Genomic DNA, 20302 nt, shown 5'->3' with positions numbered 1-20302 from the left:
TTAGCTTTTAATTTTATGTCGCATGATCAACAAAAAAAATTCAACGTAGTATAAAATATTAATATGTTAGAAGCTAACTGAATCCCTAAGGAGGCTAAGCATTCGGATCATTAAGTTATATACCTAAAATGGAGTGATCCGTATTTAGGGTATAATTCAATTACGAATCGAGTAATCTGATTTGAGTTATCAGATGCTAGGTTTGCAATAGATCGATTGTAAGTTACATAGACAATCTCCTCAAGCTTTCTTCCCTCCCTCAAACTAATTAGGATCAATTTTTCTTGTACTGTCTTTGTCATGATCCCTATCTCAATATTCAAGATCCCTACTTTTGTGTACAGTCTGATCTGTTGTATACACCAAAAGCATTAGTTTAAAGGTTGATATGCTTATATACTACCTCCGTTTCATATTATGTCCAATAAGTGGCTAATTTTTGTGAATATAAAAAATTTAATTAATGCACATAATGTGAAACAGAACAAAGTAGTATAAACAAATTTCTAACCACATCACAAGTTAATCCATAAAGGGGCTGCTATACGCAAAAAAAGTTCAACCTGGCCTAATCATATTTTTTTTTTTTTTTTTTTATGCGATTTGAAATGTTGTCAAAAATGCCATGTAAAATGTCCAAAATGTCTTTATGTCAGCTAACTTAGCTGGTAGGATAAAAGTCTCCACGTCATTAGGGTTTCTTGAAACTGTAGAAATGCTGAGTCAATGGAGGTTTTGCGTAGAATATACAATGCTAAGATTCTAGAATTTGAAATATATCAAGATAAACAAGACAGGTTTGATGATTTCTTGATGAAATACATGGATGATAACAATGAATAATTGGAAACGAGTACGATTTTTGATGAGATGGATTTGAGGATTTTGAAGAATCTATTCCAGAGAATAAATCTTTCTATTAAGATTTCTGAATTGCACGCCATCAATTACACTGAAATTATAAACAAGTTGAAAGATGTTGTAATTGATGTTTCTGACGCGTGCTTTATTGAAATTGATTTCACAAGCGAAACATCACTGGACTTACTCTGCTATAATCGATTTCTTAGTTGATTGTCACCTTAAACTCAACCTTACGGTAATTAATCACTTTTCTTTTTCCTTCAAAATTTATTAACGATGTGTATTAAGTATGTAATCGATGAATTTTCAGCAACATATATGGAAGTGCTGATGAGAATGCGAGTAATTGAAATAATGAATTTGTAAATCTTGATTATGATTATATTGTGCTAAAAATGTCTTGCTACAAGTATCTCAAACTCTTAAGTGCTATTTTATTTTATTTTTGTAATAATATGTGGAATTATGGGACACTCATTACCTCACTATTGTTAAACAATTTCGTGGAAATAAATTAATTTACTAGTATAAGTGTATTATCACGGTCCATGGATTGATGATATTTTGTTGAGTAATTGACTTGGTAGTTGACCTCGTAATTGTATTTTTGTGCTCTTTCACTGCTATTGCCTCTATATAATTGAGTAGATGAACTTACATTTCCAACTTAATTCATACTTTTAAATTAAAACTTCATCTCTTCGAAGATTTTATTTAAATAAATATATACGGAGTATATTTCACTACTTTTTTTTTGATATTTTCCGATGGATATCCCAAATAATCCTCCCATTGCTGTTGCTATTACACTGTTCGTTGTCACATTATTTTTATCTCTTTGCCTGCACTTTACAGGTATCTCTTGCTCTATCTCGACTTCTTAGCTTCAAATTCATATTAATTATTGTTTAAGGTCATACTATAAAAAAAGTATTTTAAGAATATATACTAGTAGAATAACGTGTGTTATCAAGTACGTACTAATTTCTAATGAAAATTTAATGTAGAGGCACAAATTGGAGTATGTAACGGAATGATCGGAGACAACTTACCTGCTAAGAAAGACGTGGTGGACCTTTATAAATCTAATGGCATTAGGGCTATGAGACTCTATAGTCCCGATTTAGATTCTCTCCAAGTCCTACAAGGCTCGGGCATTAAACTCATGCTAGACGTCCCTAACGAAGATGTTCAGTCCCTTGCATCCGATCAATCAGCGGCAATGCGATGGGTCAAGACTAACGTCGTGCCCTTCGCATCGACGCTCAAATACGTTGTTGTAGGGAACGAGATTCATCCCTCCGATAAGCAAGCCTCATCAGTCTTACCCGCTATGCAAAATGTTCTCATCGCATTAAAATCCAAACAATTAGAAAACAAAATTATGGTTTCTACATCAATTGATACTAGCCTGATCATAAACTCATATCCGCCATCAAATGGTCAATTTAATAACACGGCATACATTACCCCAATAATCAATTTTTTAACAAGTAATGGCTCACCTTTGTTGGTCAATATCTACACTTACTTTGCCTACATTAGTAATCAACAAAGTATTAGTCTTGACTATGCATTATTCACGTCCAATGGGACTGTGGTGACTGATCCGAACAACGGCAAAAATTACCAAAACTTGTTTGATGCAATGGTGGATTCGGTATATGCAGCTCTAGCAAAAGCGGGTGCACCTAACACGTCGGTTGTGGTGTCTGAAACCGGATGGCCATCAGCCGGAGGAGACGCGGCCACGGTGAACAATGCCGGAACTTATTATGGAAATTTGATCAATCATGTGAAACAAGGGACTCCCTTAAAACCAGGGCAGACAATTGAGACTTATTTGTTTGCAATGTTTGATGAGGATAAGAAACCTGGCCCAAAAACTGAGCGCAATTTTGGTCTGTTTACCCCTACTAAGCATCCTAAATATGGCCAACTTAATTTCAGTTGATAATTTAAGTTTTTGTTTCCTTATCATTTCAACTTCATGTTTTTTTTTAACGTTATTTTGATACAACTTATGATGAATATGTTTCAATTATTTGTACTACAATAGAATTTTCAGTTACTCGAAATAAAATGGGATTGGAAAAAAATATTCTCCTATGAGTCCTATCAAATAAACACGCTGAAATGATAGTTAAGTTTTCTATTCATATTGTTACATAACATATATTCATTGAACCAATTCAATTTTGGACAACATTTGGACCCTATTAAATAGCATCTTTTAAAACGTTAAATGTTAATGTTCTCGGAGGTTAATAATTAGTAATCAAAATTCCATTCAAGAAAATTTTAATTTTATTAGAATAATTTCACCTATTAGGGTAGTTATTAACCGAATATTCCATAATATTTGAAATGTTTGATCTGATTAATCATTGATTGAGTCAAACTAGACTTTCTTATAAATTTCCCCAATAATCATGTGTTTGAGACTTTGGGTTAACAATAACTGACCAATACTTGCATATCCTAGCTACAATATATATACTACTCCTCAAGACATAAGGCAAAGCCAAGCTCTTTGTCTTGCGGTCATCCTGATCAGTACGTTGATTAGGGTAGGCTAGGACCGCTAGGCTCCACATCAGTACAATTATTACCCCGTCAGCATGCAAGTTGGAATTATTAAAAACAATTCTCACAATGCAGGTTATTTTCTTAACATCGGACATATAGCTAGCTAGTTTTCCAAACCCAAATTATCTAGCTAGTTGGGTTACGGTAAATTAGATTGATGAACACATGACCTTACAAGCCAAAGTTATTTCGAAAAGATATAATTGGGCATACATCCAATGATATTTCATTATCTACTACTCGTAATAATGTTGTAATTTTATTTTCATATTAAGCACATGCTTATAATTATTTTACAATGGTTAAACATGGAGTATAATGGACATATGTATCAAATTGTCGAAGCGAAAAATTAAACTTCCTCTTTTTTTAGCTAGATACATCACTTTTAAAATTATGAACTATACTAGGCTATTTAGAAATCCAATAAATGGTCATTTATGATTGAGCATACATCCAAATCCAATGAATGGTCATTTAGGATTACGATACATTGTAGCCATATAGATTTTAAATAACAACATTATTATATTGTTATATGAATTGTGTCGTCCTCATCTTCTTTTCACTTAACCAAGATAGAATTATTTTGAAAAATCAATACGGAGTAACATATAGTATTATCTCTTAGCACTCTCCTCCTTTTGGGAAATCTAATTAGGATAAGCATACTTAGAAGATCATGAACACTAAAATAAGAAAAGTTAGTCAACCTTTAATTTTTGTGGTGCCTTTTTCTGTCATTTTGGCTGCTAAGAGGCTAAAATAGTTGAATTATGCCAATAGAGAAAAAAACCAACATCAAAATTCAAAAAGCTTAAATTTTAATAATGTTGTTCATCACATTATTATACCAATATTATATTAAATTAGCATCATTGATTTATGAGGTACGATACATACTGGTTTTACAATTAAGTACAATTTTATTCGATAACAAGGGAAAGAAACAAACTTTTTTTAAAAAAAAATAAAAATGTCTATCAATCAACTCAAAATCACAATACCAGTATACCAGGCCACTCACGACATTCTTATCGATAGGAATGTACCTACTCCTTTTTTTTCTATTATATAGTCGCAAAAATAAATATTACTCCGTAATAAGTAGGTAAGATAATGGATTTATCTAAATTTCAACAAGAGTACCGTAGTAGAAGATAGTGCAATGTTTCCAAATACGAGTCACGTGAATGTACCTATTGATTAATTAGTGCATGCAAGAGATGCTACTATGATAGTGGTAATTAGAGGACAGTAATAAGTATTTATTAGTGGCTTTTCTAGAGAAACTTTGTCCGATAATTTAAAAAACAATTTATTTGATATTTTGATTTGGCCATACATCGAAATCCAATTAATGGTCATTTCGAAAAGATATAATTGGGCATACATCCAATAATGTTTAATTTCATTATCTACTGCTCGTAGCACTGTCAAAAATCGAACCGAACTGGTGAAACCGAACCGTTTCAACCGATCCGAATGAGAACCGAACCGATTAAAAACCGATTTTATGAAACCGAAAACCGACCCGAACCGCATGTTAGTAAAACCGAAACCGAACTGATCCGAGTAAACGTTTGACCGTTTAAGAACCGAACCAAATCTAAACCGAACCATTTCTAACCCGAAACTGTTTAAACTGGCATAAAAACCGTTTACACCGAACCGTTAACAAACTGCAACCCGTTTGCACCGAACCGTTTATAAACCGAACTGATTATAAACCAAATCGCTTATAAACCGAACCGTTTATGAACAAAATCGCTTATAATTCGAACCGTTTACAAACCACTTCCTACTAGGAGTATTTTGAACGACTTGATAAAAATCCGATTTTTTAAAATCAAAAACAGAACCGAACCGTAATTTAGTAAACCTAAAATAAAACTGATCCAAATAATGTTAAATCGTAAAAGAACCGAACTCGTTAACAAACCGAACCAGTTATAAATCGAACTAAAATAAAACTGAACTAAAAAAGAACCGAACCGTTTCTAACCGGGATAAAAACCATTAACAAACCGCAACCCGTTTGCACCGAACCGTTTACTACCCGAACCGAATTTAAACCGTTCAAGAATAAACCGAAACCGAATCGAACCGATAATTATTTAAACCGAACTGAAACCGACCCGTAAGACATTTGAACCGATTTCAAACCGAACCGAAACCGAACTGTTAAACCGTTTTGACAGTACTAACTGCTCTGCTCGTAATAATGTTGTAATTTTATTTTCATCTTAAGCCCATGCTTATAATTATTTTACTATGGTTATACATAGAGTATAATGGGCATATATATCAAATTGTCGAAGCGAAAAATTAAACTTCCCCTTTTTATAGCTAGATACATCACTTTTAAAATTATGAACTCTATTAGGCAATTTTTGGAGATGTGAGAGATAGAGAGAAAGAAAAAAGAAAACCCAAATGATATAATATGATAGAGATAATGAGAATTTATTTAAAAAAAAAATTGATGCATGTTAATTGAAACTTTCATATATACAAAGCGATATATGTAAATGTTTTTTTAAAAAAAAAAAAAAAAAAAAAAAAAAAAAAAAAAAGAGGAAACTTGTGGTGTATTTAGTTTCCTGCACAACAAGAGCTAGAGTAATATTGGTTTGAAAACAAAGTTTCTACATCAATTCTCAAAATTAAACTCAAAATTGGTGTCACTAATGTGGTGCAATAACTATCATATAATTAAGAAAATATCTAATTTTTGTCATGAACTAAACCTCTTAGCGATGCTCAAATGAATAAATAACAGTTTAATAGAAAAAATAAAACAAATTGTACATTTAATTTGGACAATGTGAGAAATGAAAGATTATTGAGGTTAAGTTTTACCAATTCAATCACTATGTACATTTAATTGATAAGGCTCTCTACGGGCTAAAACATGCTCCAAGAGCATGGTACGAAAGACTGTCCAAGTTCCTTTTGGAAAATGATTTTAAACGAGGAAAAATTGATAAACTTTGTTTTTAAAATCAAAAGGAACTCATCTTTTAGTTGTACAGATCTATGTAGATGATATAATTTTTGGTGCAACTAACGAATCTTTGTGTAAGTATTTTGCTGAGTTGATGTGCAACGAGTTCCAAATGAGTATGATGGAGGAACTCAATTTCTTTCTCGGTCTGCAAATCAAGCAAACAGAAACAGGAATATATATTCACGAGCAAAAATACGTCAAGGAACTTCTGAAGAAGTACAATCTTGACACAGCAAAGATCAACCACACTCCCATGGGAACTAACTCTAGATTAGATAAAGATCACTCGGGAACTTGTGTGGACCAGACAAAGTACAGAGGTATGATTGGTTCCTTACTATACTTAACTGCAAGTAGACTTGACATTTCTTTTAGTGTTGGTCTGTGTTCTAGGTTCCAATCAAACCCCAAAGAATCGCATCTAACAGCCGTCAAGAGAATACTGAGACATCTCAAAGGAACTGACGACTTGAGTTTATTCTACCCAAGAAGTGACACATACGATCTTAATGGGTTTTCCGATGCCGACTATGCTGAGGATTTGGTGAATAGAAAAAGTAAATCAGGTATGGTCCAATTCCTAGGATCTTGTTTAGTTTCTTGGAGTTCCAAGAAACAGAACACAGTTGCTCTATCCACAGCAGAAGCAGAATACGTAGCAGCCGCTGCATGTTGCTCACAACTGTTGTGGATAAAACAACAATTACGTGATTTTGGCATAGTTCTTCAATGTGTTCTTATATTCTGTGATAATACTAGTGCCATTTGCATATCAAAAGATCCATTACATTACTCACGTGTAAAACATATTCATGTAAGGCATCATTTCTTAAAAGATAATGTGGAAAATGGATCCATAAGATTAGAATTTGTACAAACTGAATATCAAATTGCTGACATTCTAACAAATCCTTTGAGTAGAGAAAAATTCGAAAAGATGCGATTGGAACTCGGAATGGTAAAGCTTAAATTGAGCAGTTCTTCATGGAACCCCAAGGTATGTCTTAGTAAAACGACTGAGCATTGCTATATATAACCTTGGTGTGAAAAACATAATCTTGAATCTTGCAATGAAAGAGTGTGCAATTCTATTTTGTGTGTGATCATATGATTATGTTGATGAAGAAGACAAATTGAGCCATGTTGTTTCCAAGTTCCTTTTGCTAAAGTTACAAACCTCTGTACATGTCAACTAGTAGATCACCTCACGTAATTTACTGGAAATTTTCTTTCGTTATTTTCCATTTTTATTTATCTTTTTATTTTTGTAATTTTCTTATTGTTATCTTTTTCTATTTTTTTATTATTATTCTTCCTATTCAAAAATACAAAAATATTTGTTCTTATCTTTGTTTTCTTTATCTTATTTTCATCTTCATTATCTTTATTAATCCTTTAAATTTTTTTTTATCCTTGTTTAATTTTTTTATTTTTGTTAAGTTATTGTTTGATATGATTGCAAAATAAATTATCACCCACAATTTACCCAAACCCACTTCTCCATAAACCTAAACCGTCACATCACATCAATACCACTACTCCATAATTCCCTCTCTTCCCATACACTCAACCCACATTCACTCCACCTAAATTCAAGTCACCTAAAACCATCAGTTCACCAAAACCATCCACCTTCACCTCTTCAAATTACCACCAAACCTCCATAAAAACCCCACCGTAACAACCCAATCAAAACCCACCTTCAATTATCTTCTTCTTAGCCAATACAATGCAAATTAATTTCCCTGCATTAATGATCATCCACCTTGAGTCATAAAGTAGAAAATGGTGTAACATTTTTTGTTAAAAACCCGAGGGAACAAAGTGAGGGGGAATCAAATATTGTTGAAGAAGATGAGGCCAAAAGTGGGGCTGATCTTTGTGAGGGAAAAGATGAGTTAGAAGAGGAAGTTGATGGTGTATCAAAAAAAAAAAGCGAATACAGAGGAAGTAATGAGGGAAAAAGTTTAAGGAGATTGAGGAACAGAAGGAGACAAAGGATATGATGGCGAAGAAGGGATGAAGTTCACATACACTTAATTCATCAATCTGACTCAGAGGACAAAAATCCCAATGAAATTCCTAACCACCATGTTCCTTTTTCAAAAGAAACATCCCCAAGTTCCTTATCCTGACCTACTTAGTTTCTCTCCATTTGGCTTTACTGCATTTTGTGAATATCTACCCTCGCCCAAACCTAAACAACCTCCACAACACCCTCATCCTAACCTTACATCACTTAGCCTCTTTTGCAATTTATATTGAACAGTGATGTTTTGTTTTAATTTTTATTTTCTGTTTTATCTAGCACAATTTTTTTCTTTCGACTTGTACTAATGGAACTGGCTCAATTTTCTCTTTGGAATTGACATTCTCATTTTGGTTGCATATGAACTGTGTGCGCATGCTTAATCGTTCATGAATTCAGATTTACTACTCCCTCCGCAGTTTAGTACTATATATAGCATGCTCTTTCTATCATTTTGATAATGTCAAAAGGGGGAAGAGAAGAACAAACTCAGAAAGTTGGACTCAAACCGATTCCCTTCAAGTCTTCATCATTTAAGTAAAGGTATAAATTTCACAATTTATTAATTTCATGAATGATGTAGACTTCTTTATCCTTAGTTTATTTTATTGCTTTAAATAATTTAATTGTTTTATTTAAGTATTGGTTACTCTGATTGCTTGGATGTTTGTTTTGTTTAACCGAGTTTGTTTTTGTTTGTCATCATAAAAAAGGGGGAATATTGTTGAATTGACTACCTTAATATTTTGATGATTGACTTACGTAAAACAAACTCTGACTAATGATGTTTATGAGTCTTGGTTGAACAGAAAGATTCAGGTACACAAATACATGTTGCGGAGTAGGAACAACAGAGTTTGGAAGACTTGATGATGAATGCAAGCTTTCAAGATGTCATCACAACTCTATATACTTAGTTACTCAGTGTACGAGCTTAAGAAACAAAAGTGTTGGAAGGAATGGAAGGAATTAAGAAGAAACTCGAAGTTCCTGAAGGAACCTGAAGTTCCCGAAGGAACTTGACGATTGACTCAGAAAGTTTTAAACGAAAGTTTTAAAACAGTTTTCATATCCCTTAATTTAAGGAAGTGATAAAAATCAGTTTTGAAAAAGATTTAAAAAGATTTTATAAATAAATAAATAATTCATTAATTTAAAAAGATAAGTTTTAAATCAATTAATTATTTATCTTTTAATTAATAAATAAATAATTATCTTTTTTATTAAATAATTATCTTTTGAATAAGTCTTTAACTGATTTTTAACTTGGTAAATATTGGCTGCTTAAATTAAGGAGCACGTTGAATTTAGGAGTCAAGCTAGGGAAATCATGTTCCTAAATTTCCTCTGCCTACATCCCAACTTCTCAGTCAAAGAGAACGTGGGATTAAGGGGGAAGTGGGAACTTGATGGAAGCTTGGTTTAACTCCTTATAAAAACAGATCAACGTTTAAGTTTTGAAAGTGTGAAAAAACAATCTTAAGTATTCTGAGCATAGAGTTTCAAAGTGTTTAAAAGAGAAGTTCCTTCCATCCTTAGTCTCTTAAGTTCTTTAGGAAATATTTGTAATCATTGTGTAATTGGGATTGGGTTGTGAGAGTTGTAAAGTGTGAGACTTGTGAGAGTTCTATACACTGTACAAGTGATTCGGAGTAGAATCACAAAGTGTGAGAAACTGTGATTGAGGGATCACAGTTGGGTAACTTGAGTTCCTCACGGAACTTGAGTCTAGGCAACGTATTAGTGATTGTAAATCATTTTTACATAGTGAATTTATTCATTGCCTATCTCAGTGTCTTTTCTCTTAGTAGTAGATTTAATTCCGCAAAATTTACCATAGTCTACATACACTACAATTCACCCCCCCCCCTCTTGTAGTATACATTGTTCTATCAATTGGTATCAGAGCAAGGAACTCGGAAAAGCAGGAAGCCCTGTTGAGTCAAGTTCCTGGAGGAACAATGTCGAAGGACGAGAGACTAGCTGAAGGTTATTCTACACAAAGACCTCCACTCTTCAATGGGAAGTACTACGCCTATTGGAAGACGAGGATGGAGATGTTCATACAGTCCGAGAATTATCAAGTCTGGCGAGCTATCGAGGTATGAGATTACGAGGTAACAAAGACCAATGCAGAAAACGAGGTAATTCCTAAACCTATTTCTGAATACGATAGAAGCGACTTTGAGAAGAAAGAGATTAATGCTACTGCTAAAAAACTCCTAGTTTGGGGTTTAGGGCCAGATGAACACACTCGTGTTATGGGATGTAAAACAGCAAAAGAAATATGGGATTTACTAGAAATAACCCACGAAGGAACTCATGAAGTTAAACGTTCTAAAATTGATATACTGCTTTCTAAATATGAACGTTTTGAAATGGGTTCAAAAGAAACTATTCAAGAAATGTTTACTCGTTTTAAAAATATTACTAATGAATTAGTTTCTCTTGGTAGAGTTATTCCTATGGATGAACAGGTACGCAAAATTCTAAGGAGTCTTCCTGAAGATGAACGGTGGAGATCCAAAGTGGCAGCTTTGCAGGAATCAAAGGACTTTACAACTTTCAACCTTGAACAACTTGCAGGTTCCTTAATAACTCATGAGCTTCACCTATCAAACAAAAGCCAAGAAAGTTCAAAGAGCCGAGGAATTGCTCTAAAGGTTGTCCAACCAAGTGAAGAGGATTCCGAATCTGGAGAGGAAGAAGCTGCCATGCTAGTCAGGAAGCTAAAAACGTTGTACCGCAACAAAAGGTTTGGTGACCAAAAGAAAAGGAACTTCAAGAAAAACCAATATTCCAAGGAAACTGGAGGATGCCACAAATGTGGGAACACAAATCACTTCATCAAGGAATGCCCTCTCTGGGAATCAGAAAAAGGAAAAGGCAAAATGAAGGAACACGGAAAATCTAATACTCCAAACTTTTCAAAATCTGATTACAGGAAAGCCATGATAGCTGCGTGGGGAGACACAAGTTCCGAGGATGAAGAAGAATCCACGGAAGAAGAGACGACAAACCTGTGTTTGATGGCTAAACACAATGAGTCTGCTAAAAAGTCAGAAGAGGTAAATCTCAAACCTAAATTTCTGAAATCCCTGTCAAAAGACAAATTAATTTCTTTGCTCATAGAAACTTTGGATGAATATAAAGAAATATGTCTTAAACTTGGACAAAATGAAAAAGCTCTAGAAATCTATAAGGATCATATGAAATATTTGAATAGTTCAAGAACAGATGTTCAGGGAAGATTCTTTGATTTGCTAGATAGAAACTCTATGCTAAAGGAAACATTGGAAAGATTCAAAAATGAAAATATCATGTTAAATGTTGAATTGCAGGTTATTAAAGACAAAAATGAATCCCTTGCAAAGGATTTAGAAAGAGCTAGAAACAACAAAAGTGCAATCCACATGGGAGTTCCAAAGTGGATATCTGAAGCTCAAACCAGAAGGACAGAGGGTTTGGGTTTCAACCACAAAAAGAAGAACAGTGGTAAAAAGAAAAAGTGCGTGGAACTCCCTAGTGAGACTGTGTGTTCCTTCTGTGGCAAGTCAGGACACAAAGACACTGAATGTAAAAGGAAGGAACTGAAGTCTGCTAAAAACATGAACTATGTAAGGCAAAAGAAAGTTGAGTCTACTATGTCAACACAGGAACCCATGAAAGATGGGGTTCCTGAATCTAACCCTTAGTTTCTTTTGCAGGTCGTAGTGAGGGTGAACAACCAATGGTACCTTGATAGTGGTTGTTCCAAGCACATGACAGGAGATAAATCAAGATTTCACTCACTGACGGCCTATACAGGAGGAACAGTGACCTTTGGTGATAACAAGAAAGGCAGCATTGTTGCCGTAGGATGAAAGGTCAAGTTCCCAAGCTATTGATAATGTTTTTTTAGTCGAGGGCCTTAAACACAGCTTATTAAGCTTATCACAATTTTGTGATAAAGGAAACTCTGTAAGTTTTGATTCTGAAAAATGTAGCATCATCCAGAATGACACTGGGAAAGTTTTGCTGGAAGGAACTCGGAAAGGAAACACTTATTCAGTGGATCTCAATACAGTTCCGAGGAACAACTTAACTTGCCTCAGTGTCATTGAGGATGATCCTTTACTGTGGCATAAACGTTTTGGTCATGCAAGTTTCTCTTTGATTGATAAGTTAAGAACAAGGAACTTGGTAGAGGGACTTCCTTCAATCAAGTTCCTATGTGACAAAATTTGTGACGCTTGTGTGAAAGGAAAGCAGGTTAGGACATCCTTTAAATCCAAGAAGATGGTGAGTTCCATGAAACCCTTAGAGTTAATTCATATGGATTTATGTGGTCCTATGAGAATTCAAAGTAGAAGTGGAAAGAAGTACATCTTAGTAATTGTTGATGATTATTCTAGATTTACATGGGTTATTTTTATGTCTAGTAAGGATGAGACTTTTGACGAGTTTGTTACATTTTCCAGGAGAATTCAAAAGTCCACAGGTCATCAACTGATACACCTTAGATCCGATCATAGCACTGAATTTGAGAATTTTAAATTTGATGATTTATGCAGGGAACAAGGCTTAAGTCATAATTTCTCAGCTCCAAGAACTCCACAGCAAAATGGAGTTGTGGAAAAGAAGAACAGAACCTTAGAAGACATGGCTCGAACCATGTTAATAGCCAGCGATCTTCCAAGGAACTTCTGGGCAGAAGCCGTGAATACAGCCTGTTATATTATAAATCGTGTCATGCTAAGGCCTATATTAAATAAGACACCCTACTACTAAGAGAAAAGATACTGAGATAGGTAATGAATAAATTCACTATGTAAAAATGATTTACAATCACTAATACGTTGCCTAGACTCAAGTTCCGTGGGGAACTCAAGTTACCCAACTGTGATCCCTCAATCACAGTTTCTCACACTTTGTGATTCTACTCCGAATCACTTGTACAGTGTAAACAACTCTCTCAAGTCTCACACTTTACAACTCTCACAACCCAAACCCAATTACACAATGATTACAAGTATTTCCTAAAGAACTTAAGAGACTAAAGATGGAAGGAACTTCTCTTTTAAACACTTTGAAACTCTATGCTCAGAATACTTAAGATTGTTTTTCCACACTTTCAAAACTTAACGTTGATCTGTTTTTATAAGGAGTTAAACCAAGCTTCCATCAAGTTCCCACTTCCCCCTTAATCCCACGTTCTCTTTGACTGAGAAGTTGGGATGTAGGCAGAGGAAATTTAGGAACATGATTTCCCTAGCTTGACTCCTAAATTCAATGTGCTCCTTAATTTAAGCAGCCAATATTTACCAAGTTAAAAATCAGTTAAAGACTTATTCAAAAGATAATTATTTAATAAAAAATATAATTATTTATTTATTAATTAAAAGATAAATAATTAATTAATTTAAAACTTATCTTTTTAAATTAATGAATTATTTATTTATTTATAAAATCTTTTTAAATCTTTTTCAAAACTGATTTTTATCACTTCCTTAAATTAAGGGATATGAAAACTGTTTTAAAACTTTCGTTTAAAACTTTCTGAGTCAATCGTCAAGTTCCTTCGGGAACTTCAGGTTCCTTCAGGAACTTCGAGTTTCTTCTTAATTCCTTCCATTCCTTCCAACACTTTTGTTTCTTAAACTGGTACACTGAGTAACTAAGTATATAGAGTTGTGAGGACATCTTGAAAGCTTGCATTCATCATCAAGTCTTCCAAACTCTGTTGTTCCTACTCCGCAACATGTATTTGTGTACCTGAATCTTTCTGTTCAACCAAGACTCATAAACATCATTAGTCAGAGTTTGTTTTACGTAAGTCAATCATCAAAATATTAAGGTAGTCAATTCAACAACTATCTTTCACTCTCACACCATTGTACGTATGAATGTATGATACGGAAATACAGAGTATTGGAAGTAACAATAACAGTAACAACTAACACTTCTAAAACTATCCTCGAAAACATATAGTTACACTTTTGTCACTTTCTTTTGTTTTTTAGTGTATCAAAAGTTTTTTGTTATATAACTATATACTAAAACAAAGATCAACAATGACACATTTAAATTCTTTGTTAAAAAATTCCCCACTTAATTTTTTTTTTGCCCAAATTTTCTTAAAAAATATTATATTTTCTTTCCTATTTGGCTATCATCTTTGCTCCATATACATTCAGCTAAGGTTTTTTTTTTTTAAGGAATTTTTAACAAAGATCCATCAAAATCCTCTATTCTTTTTTATGATTTCACTTTTCAAGTCCACTTTACTTTAGCGTACACCCCATGCATTTGTTTAAGGTTTCGACTAATGATGATGATGATACGCACATTACATATAATCAAATTTCTAATTACCCACGTCACAAGTTAATTTATAAAATGGCTAGCTGCTATACGCAAAAAAACGTAAGTTCAATCTGGCCTAACCAATTAAGCATGATTTGTTTTTTAGTGCATTTTGAAATATTGTAGATAATAAAGGACATTTTGCGTTTGAAACAATAATGTACCAATTATGCAGCTAGTAATATTAGTAGACTTTTATTCATACTAATTAATTATTTTTGAATCATAGTGTGGACTTTGAGCTAGTCCAATTTCCTTTAAATGTTGCCCTTTTCATAATAATTTAACTACAATTAAAACATAATCTTAAACTTTGTTCAATTCTTAAACATATTTTTTCAATGGGGCTATTAAGCAAACCTTCTGCAGTTGCTACTTTGCTGCTTATTGCAATATTTCAAGTAATAGGTATGCAAGATGCTTAATCATTTGTCTTTCTTTAGTACTATAGTAGTAAAGTTTTTTTTTATGATATATGGAAGCGAATAATCAATCTTATTGATGTAATTTGTTTCATGTAATGTAGAGGCGCACATTGGTGTATGTTATGGAAGATTCGTTACATTTCAGTAGGTAACGAAATCACGGCTAGTGATGCTGCGGCAAGATCACTCCTTCCCGCCATGCAAAATGTCCAAAATGCCCTTAGGTCAGCTAACTTAGCTGGTAGAATAAAAGTCTCCACATCAATCATAACTTCGATCGTGTCCGGTTTTCCACCCTCTGAAGGTTTATTTACATCTGCATCATTCATGAATCCAATTGTTAATTTCCTAAGAAATAATAACGCTCCTTTACTAGCCAATATTTATCCTTACTTTTCTTACCTTTACACTCCATCTATAAACCTAGATTATGCACTCTTTACTTCACCCAACGCACAAGTTACCGATAGAAATAACGGTTTAAAGTACCAAAACCTCTTTGATGCACTAGTCGACACGGTGTATGCTGCATTGGCAAAGGCCGGAGGCCCTAATGTACCAATTGTAGTGTCCGAAAGCAGTTGGCCTTCGGCTGATGGTGATAATCATGGTGCTGCTACGTTTAATAACGCTCAAACGTATTATAGGGGTTAAATAGGCCATTATAGGCAAGGTACTCCCTTGAAGAGACAAGCAATTGAGACGTACTTATTTGCAATGTTTGATGAGAACCAAAAAGGTGGTGCTAGTACTGAGAACAATTTTGGATTGTTTAGGCCTAATAAACAACCAAAATACCAACTTAATTTCAATTCAAAACTATTTAATTAGTTTTCGGATATGTAGTTTTATACTATACATAATGAATAAATGATATATAACACACGGGCATAGCCTAAAGATGTAATAAAATGTGATTTTTTTTTTTTTTAATTTGATGAAAAGATGTAACAAAATATTATACTCCAGTTGAAAAAATGTTATGTTTATTATTAATATTATGTATTACTCTACGTGATATTAATTCTTACTACTGTATAATACAAATCTATTGAAATTTGTGTTGGTTCACCTATAGTCCATCTTAATATTGTGTAAATTCTTTGTGTCAAAAAAAATTGTTCAAATATTTGAGGAGAAGTTTTTCAACATCATTGCTATTTTCGATGGCTAGATATCATGGGCCGCATTGCCCGCATACTCTCTGGGCCGCATGCCTTTTGAGTCCATATCACTTAGAAATGTTTAATGCAACATTATATGCTCACTAAAATAAATCATTCACCCTCTCCATGAGTTGATGACATCGGTCGTACTTTAAATAATGTATCCACGCTTTTTTTTTTTTTTTTTTTTTTGGAAGAAAAACACTTGTATTATTATTATGACTTTATTTTTATTTTTTTAATTATGACTCTATTTTTTAAATTAGAATTATTATGACTTTAATAATTGTCTATATAAAGTGGCATGTGAAAAATGAAATGATCGACTTACTACCATTACTCTATTTTCAAATAACTTCACTCCTTCAATGGCTGCCGCAACCTCGCTGCTCATCACAGCATTTTTATTACTTAGCCTACATCTTACAGGTATCTTTCATTTTACCTATTATTGTGCCATAGAGTTTTAACATTTTTATGAATCGGAGGTAGTAATTGATTTTCAATTTGTCTAGCATGTCGAAGTTATCTATCATTGTATTTCATGTCAGATTCGAGTCATATTATCTTTTCGTGTAGATATTATCAGCTCTAGATTCAATTCATTGGCTTTATGGTAAAATAAATCCTCTGCAGCAAATTTCCCATGTTATTTTTTCTGTTTAAAGGTAAAAAAATAGAGAAATTTTGGGATTTTCTCATCACAGGGAATTGCTAGTGATAACGTTCTTAGCAAAAATTTAACATATGTACGAAGTACATGCTTTAAAAATGTATATATATGTGGCAAAACAAGTTCTTTTACAGCTTAAATAGTATCACACCTTAATTAGGTAGCTAGCATTGTTTTACTAATGATGAGCAAAAAATATAGTAGAGGCGCAAATTGGAGTATGTTATGGAAGGAATGGAAACAACTTACCAAGCGGACAAAATACAACACAACTCTACGACTACTACGGCATAGACGCAATGAGACTCTACGAGGCCGATCAAACGACACTCGAAGCCCTACAAGGAACTGGCATCAAGCTCATGTTGGGTGTCCCTAATGAAGAAATTGAATGTATAGCGTGTGATCAAACCACCGCCGATGAATGGGTTCAGACCAACGTCGTCCCCTATGCAGAATTTATCAAATACATTGCTGTCGGAAATGAAATCCATCCATCTGACCAGCCAGCCTCATCAGTTGAACCAGCTATGCAAAATATTTTAAATGCTTTAAATTCTAACAACATAACAAGTGATATAAAGGTTTCTACGGCCATCGACACGAGTTTAATCATAAACTCGTATCCACCATCTAATGCCGAATTTAAAAACTTGTCATATGTTACTCCAATAATAAATTTCTTAACAACTAATGAATCACCTTAGTTGGTAAATATTCAACCCTACACTACTTATATGAATGATCCGAAAAATATTAGACTAGACTTTGCATTATTTACAGCATGTAGGATTGTATTTACGGATGAAAATAGTGGTAAAAATTATCAGAATTTATTCGATGCAATATATGATGCAATGTATGTAGCAATAGAGAAAGTTGTTACAAATGCACCTGATGAGTACACCTATTCAGTCGATGATGGTCGTAGGCACAACACGAGGCACAAGCCACCTAGGGTGGTGGTCTCGGAAAGTGGGTGGCCGTCGAAAGGTGGATTTGGTGAAAAAATAAAGATGAAGGCTAGTAGAAAGACGCACCACCAAACGAACGGGGGCTTAGAGTGTGGAGGGGCATTACAGAATAATGGAGAGGAAGAGGCGGCCGCCACACCGGAAAATGCAAAGACTTACTACACCAATTTGATCAAGCATGTTAAGAAGGGGACTCCTTTGACACTAGGTCAAGAGATCGAGACATACTTGTTTGCAATGTTTGATGAGGATCTAAAACCCGGGGATGAAACGGAGCGTTCTTACGGGCTTTTTACACCCGATCAACAGCCTAAGTATGGCATACTCGACATTTGTTGATCGATATTCCATAATATTACCTGATTGTACGTATGTATGATTGCAAACTAAGTATCTTGATAATGTTGTGTGCATTAGGAGTTTCCCTAACAAAGAAGGTTTTCTAAATGTCGTGGCCTTTAATTTTTTTTTTTTTGAACTTTAATAAAGACAAGTACTTCAATTGGTATAATTTTGTGTACTAATAAGCTAACATGATTTCCTAGTAATATAAGTTGTAACCGTATCATAAATCAAGCATATTAACGTACTCATAAAAATATCCCAAAATAATTGATCGATGATAATTCTTAAAAAAAAAATTCTTATTTTAACTTTTTACGACACAATCATCAATTAAGAAAAACTTTGTGTCGAAAAATTACCTCCAAAAATATGTAATAGTGAAGATTAATAATAGAATTTGTTATGGTGGTGATGTGAACCAATAATATCAAGTGATACATAAAATAAGACGTAATATATAATGGAACTAAGAATTTGAACTCGATTTAGACACTAATACAATTGTTAATGTATTATGCCAAGTTGATCTTAAACAAACCTCTAGATAGTAGATAGACAGGTATAGGCTTATTTAATTTGGAAACATTATTATATCGTTTGAAATATGATATTTAAACTATAATGTACACTTATGTTAGTTATGTATATATTGCTTCTTTATTTTATGGAGTACTCTTTATGATATCCCAAATAAAAAGTCAAAATCATTTTAGATTGAATTAAGATCAATCTTTTTTTTCTTTTTTCTTTTGAGGGATTAAGATCGATTTTTAGCTTGCATGCAATGTTATGTTTTGGCTGTAATTTAATTTCAATATGGCTTCTAAAACATTTTTCTTGATGTCCAACGTATTTACACTCAAATAGAATTGACAAGGTAAGGTTTTTTTATTTTTTTTTCCTGATCGATTAAGAACCCTTGTGCTGTACGACTTAACATTAACAATGATTGTAGGAGATTGTTTATGCAAGTGATTTTGAGGGTTTTTTTTTTTTTTTTTTTTTTTTTTTTTTTTTTTTTTTGTTGGTGGTTAGAGAGTCTTAAGGACAAGTGATGGAAATCGATCCCAAGATCTCCTGGGACCGAGAGGGAATCTCTAACCATTTGAGGGTATTAATTGTTTACTAGCAATTATTATATGTAGATAAGATATTTTAGCATGCAAATTTTGTGGACATTAGACTTAATGACTTATTGAGCACTCCCACTTAAGAAGACCAGTGTTCACATTTACAAGAAGGCTATCCACCTACATTTCCACTATATACTCTGAACTTGTTCAAGAATGTCTACATACATGCTAAAAGGACAAGAAGTAATAATAAGATCTAATTAAGCTAGCTACCACCACTATACAACTTGACTTGCTAAACTAAACGAAGTATACTTGTATATCAACTGAAAATTGTTTAAAGAGAAACGATATCATTGATTATTATGCGGTCAGATCTAATTAAGCTAGCTACCACCACTAGGGTTTATACATTTCAATTGGCCGCCCCTTGATTCAACTCGAAGACTAATTAATCATCGGGTGGCTATATGGATAATAATTTAATACAGTTAGGACATTCTTCGATCTGTCAAGACTAAACTCTACTTTATCAATAAAATACAGTAAATAATATATCTAAAAAAAAAAAGAGAGAGAGATGATATATATATATATTGATGTGTTAGTATATATGTGATGACCTAATAATGACATTACAACATAATCTGGAGCACACGATTTGCTTTCTAGTACTCCCGCTGCTCCAAAATATCTGACACAATCAACTTTGCACACATGTTGTCAATGCACTAGTTTGACTTTATTTTTATATAATTAAATATTAATGAAAATTATATTTATTTGATCAAATATGTTTTTATTATGTT

At 33.3% G+C, this 20302-nt stretch overlaps 1 protein-coding gene and 2 pseudogenes across 1 annotated transcript; all 3 read left to right on the top strand.

Annotated features, from left to right (window-relative positions):
• The first annotated feature begins 1534 nt into the window (after positions 1 to 1534).
• On the top strand, positions 1535 to 2841 carry LOC110736259 (glucan endo-1,3-beta-glucosidase-like). The gene is made up of 2 exons (XM_021916430.1): positions 1535 to 1719; positions 1872 to 2841. Exons 1-2 carry the CDS (start codon positions 1632 to 1634, stop codon positions 2816 to 2818), a joined length of 1035 nt encoding a protein of 344 aa, XP_021772122.1. The 5' UTR covers positions 1535 to 1631; the 3' UTR covers positions 2819 to 2841.
• A 7612-nt stretch (positions 2842 to 10453) lies between these two features.
• Positions 10454 to 16351, top strand: LOC110737191 (annotated as a pseudogene).
• A 301-nt stretch (positions 16352 to 16652) lies between these two features.
• On the top strand, positions 16653 to 18647 carry LOC110736006 (annotated as a pseudogene).
• The last annotated feature ends 1655 nt before the right edge of the window (positions 18648 to 20302 follow it).

The sequence above is a fragment of the Chenopodium quinoa genome, unplaced genomic scaffold, assembly GCF_001683475.1.
Source record: "Chenopodium quinoa cultivar QQ74 unplaced genomic scaffold, ASM168347v1, whole genome shotgun sequence".
In the NCBI taxonomy this organism is placed as follows: domain Eukaryota; kingdom Viridiplantae; phylum Streptophyta; class Magnoliopsida; order Caryophyllales; family Amaranthaceae; genus Chenopodium; species Chenopodium quinoa.
The sequence above is the reverse complement of the archived record's forward strand: the minus strand, read 5'-3'. Positions and strand labels throughout refer to the sequence as shown.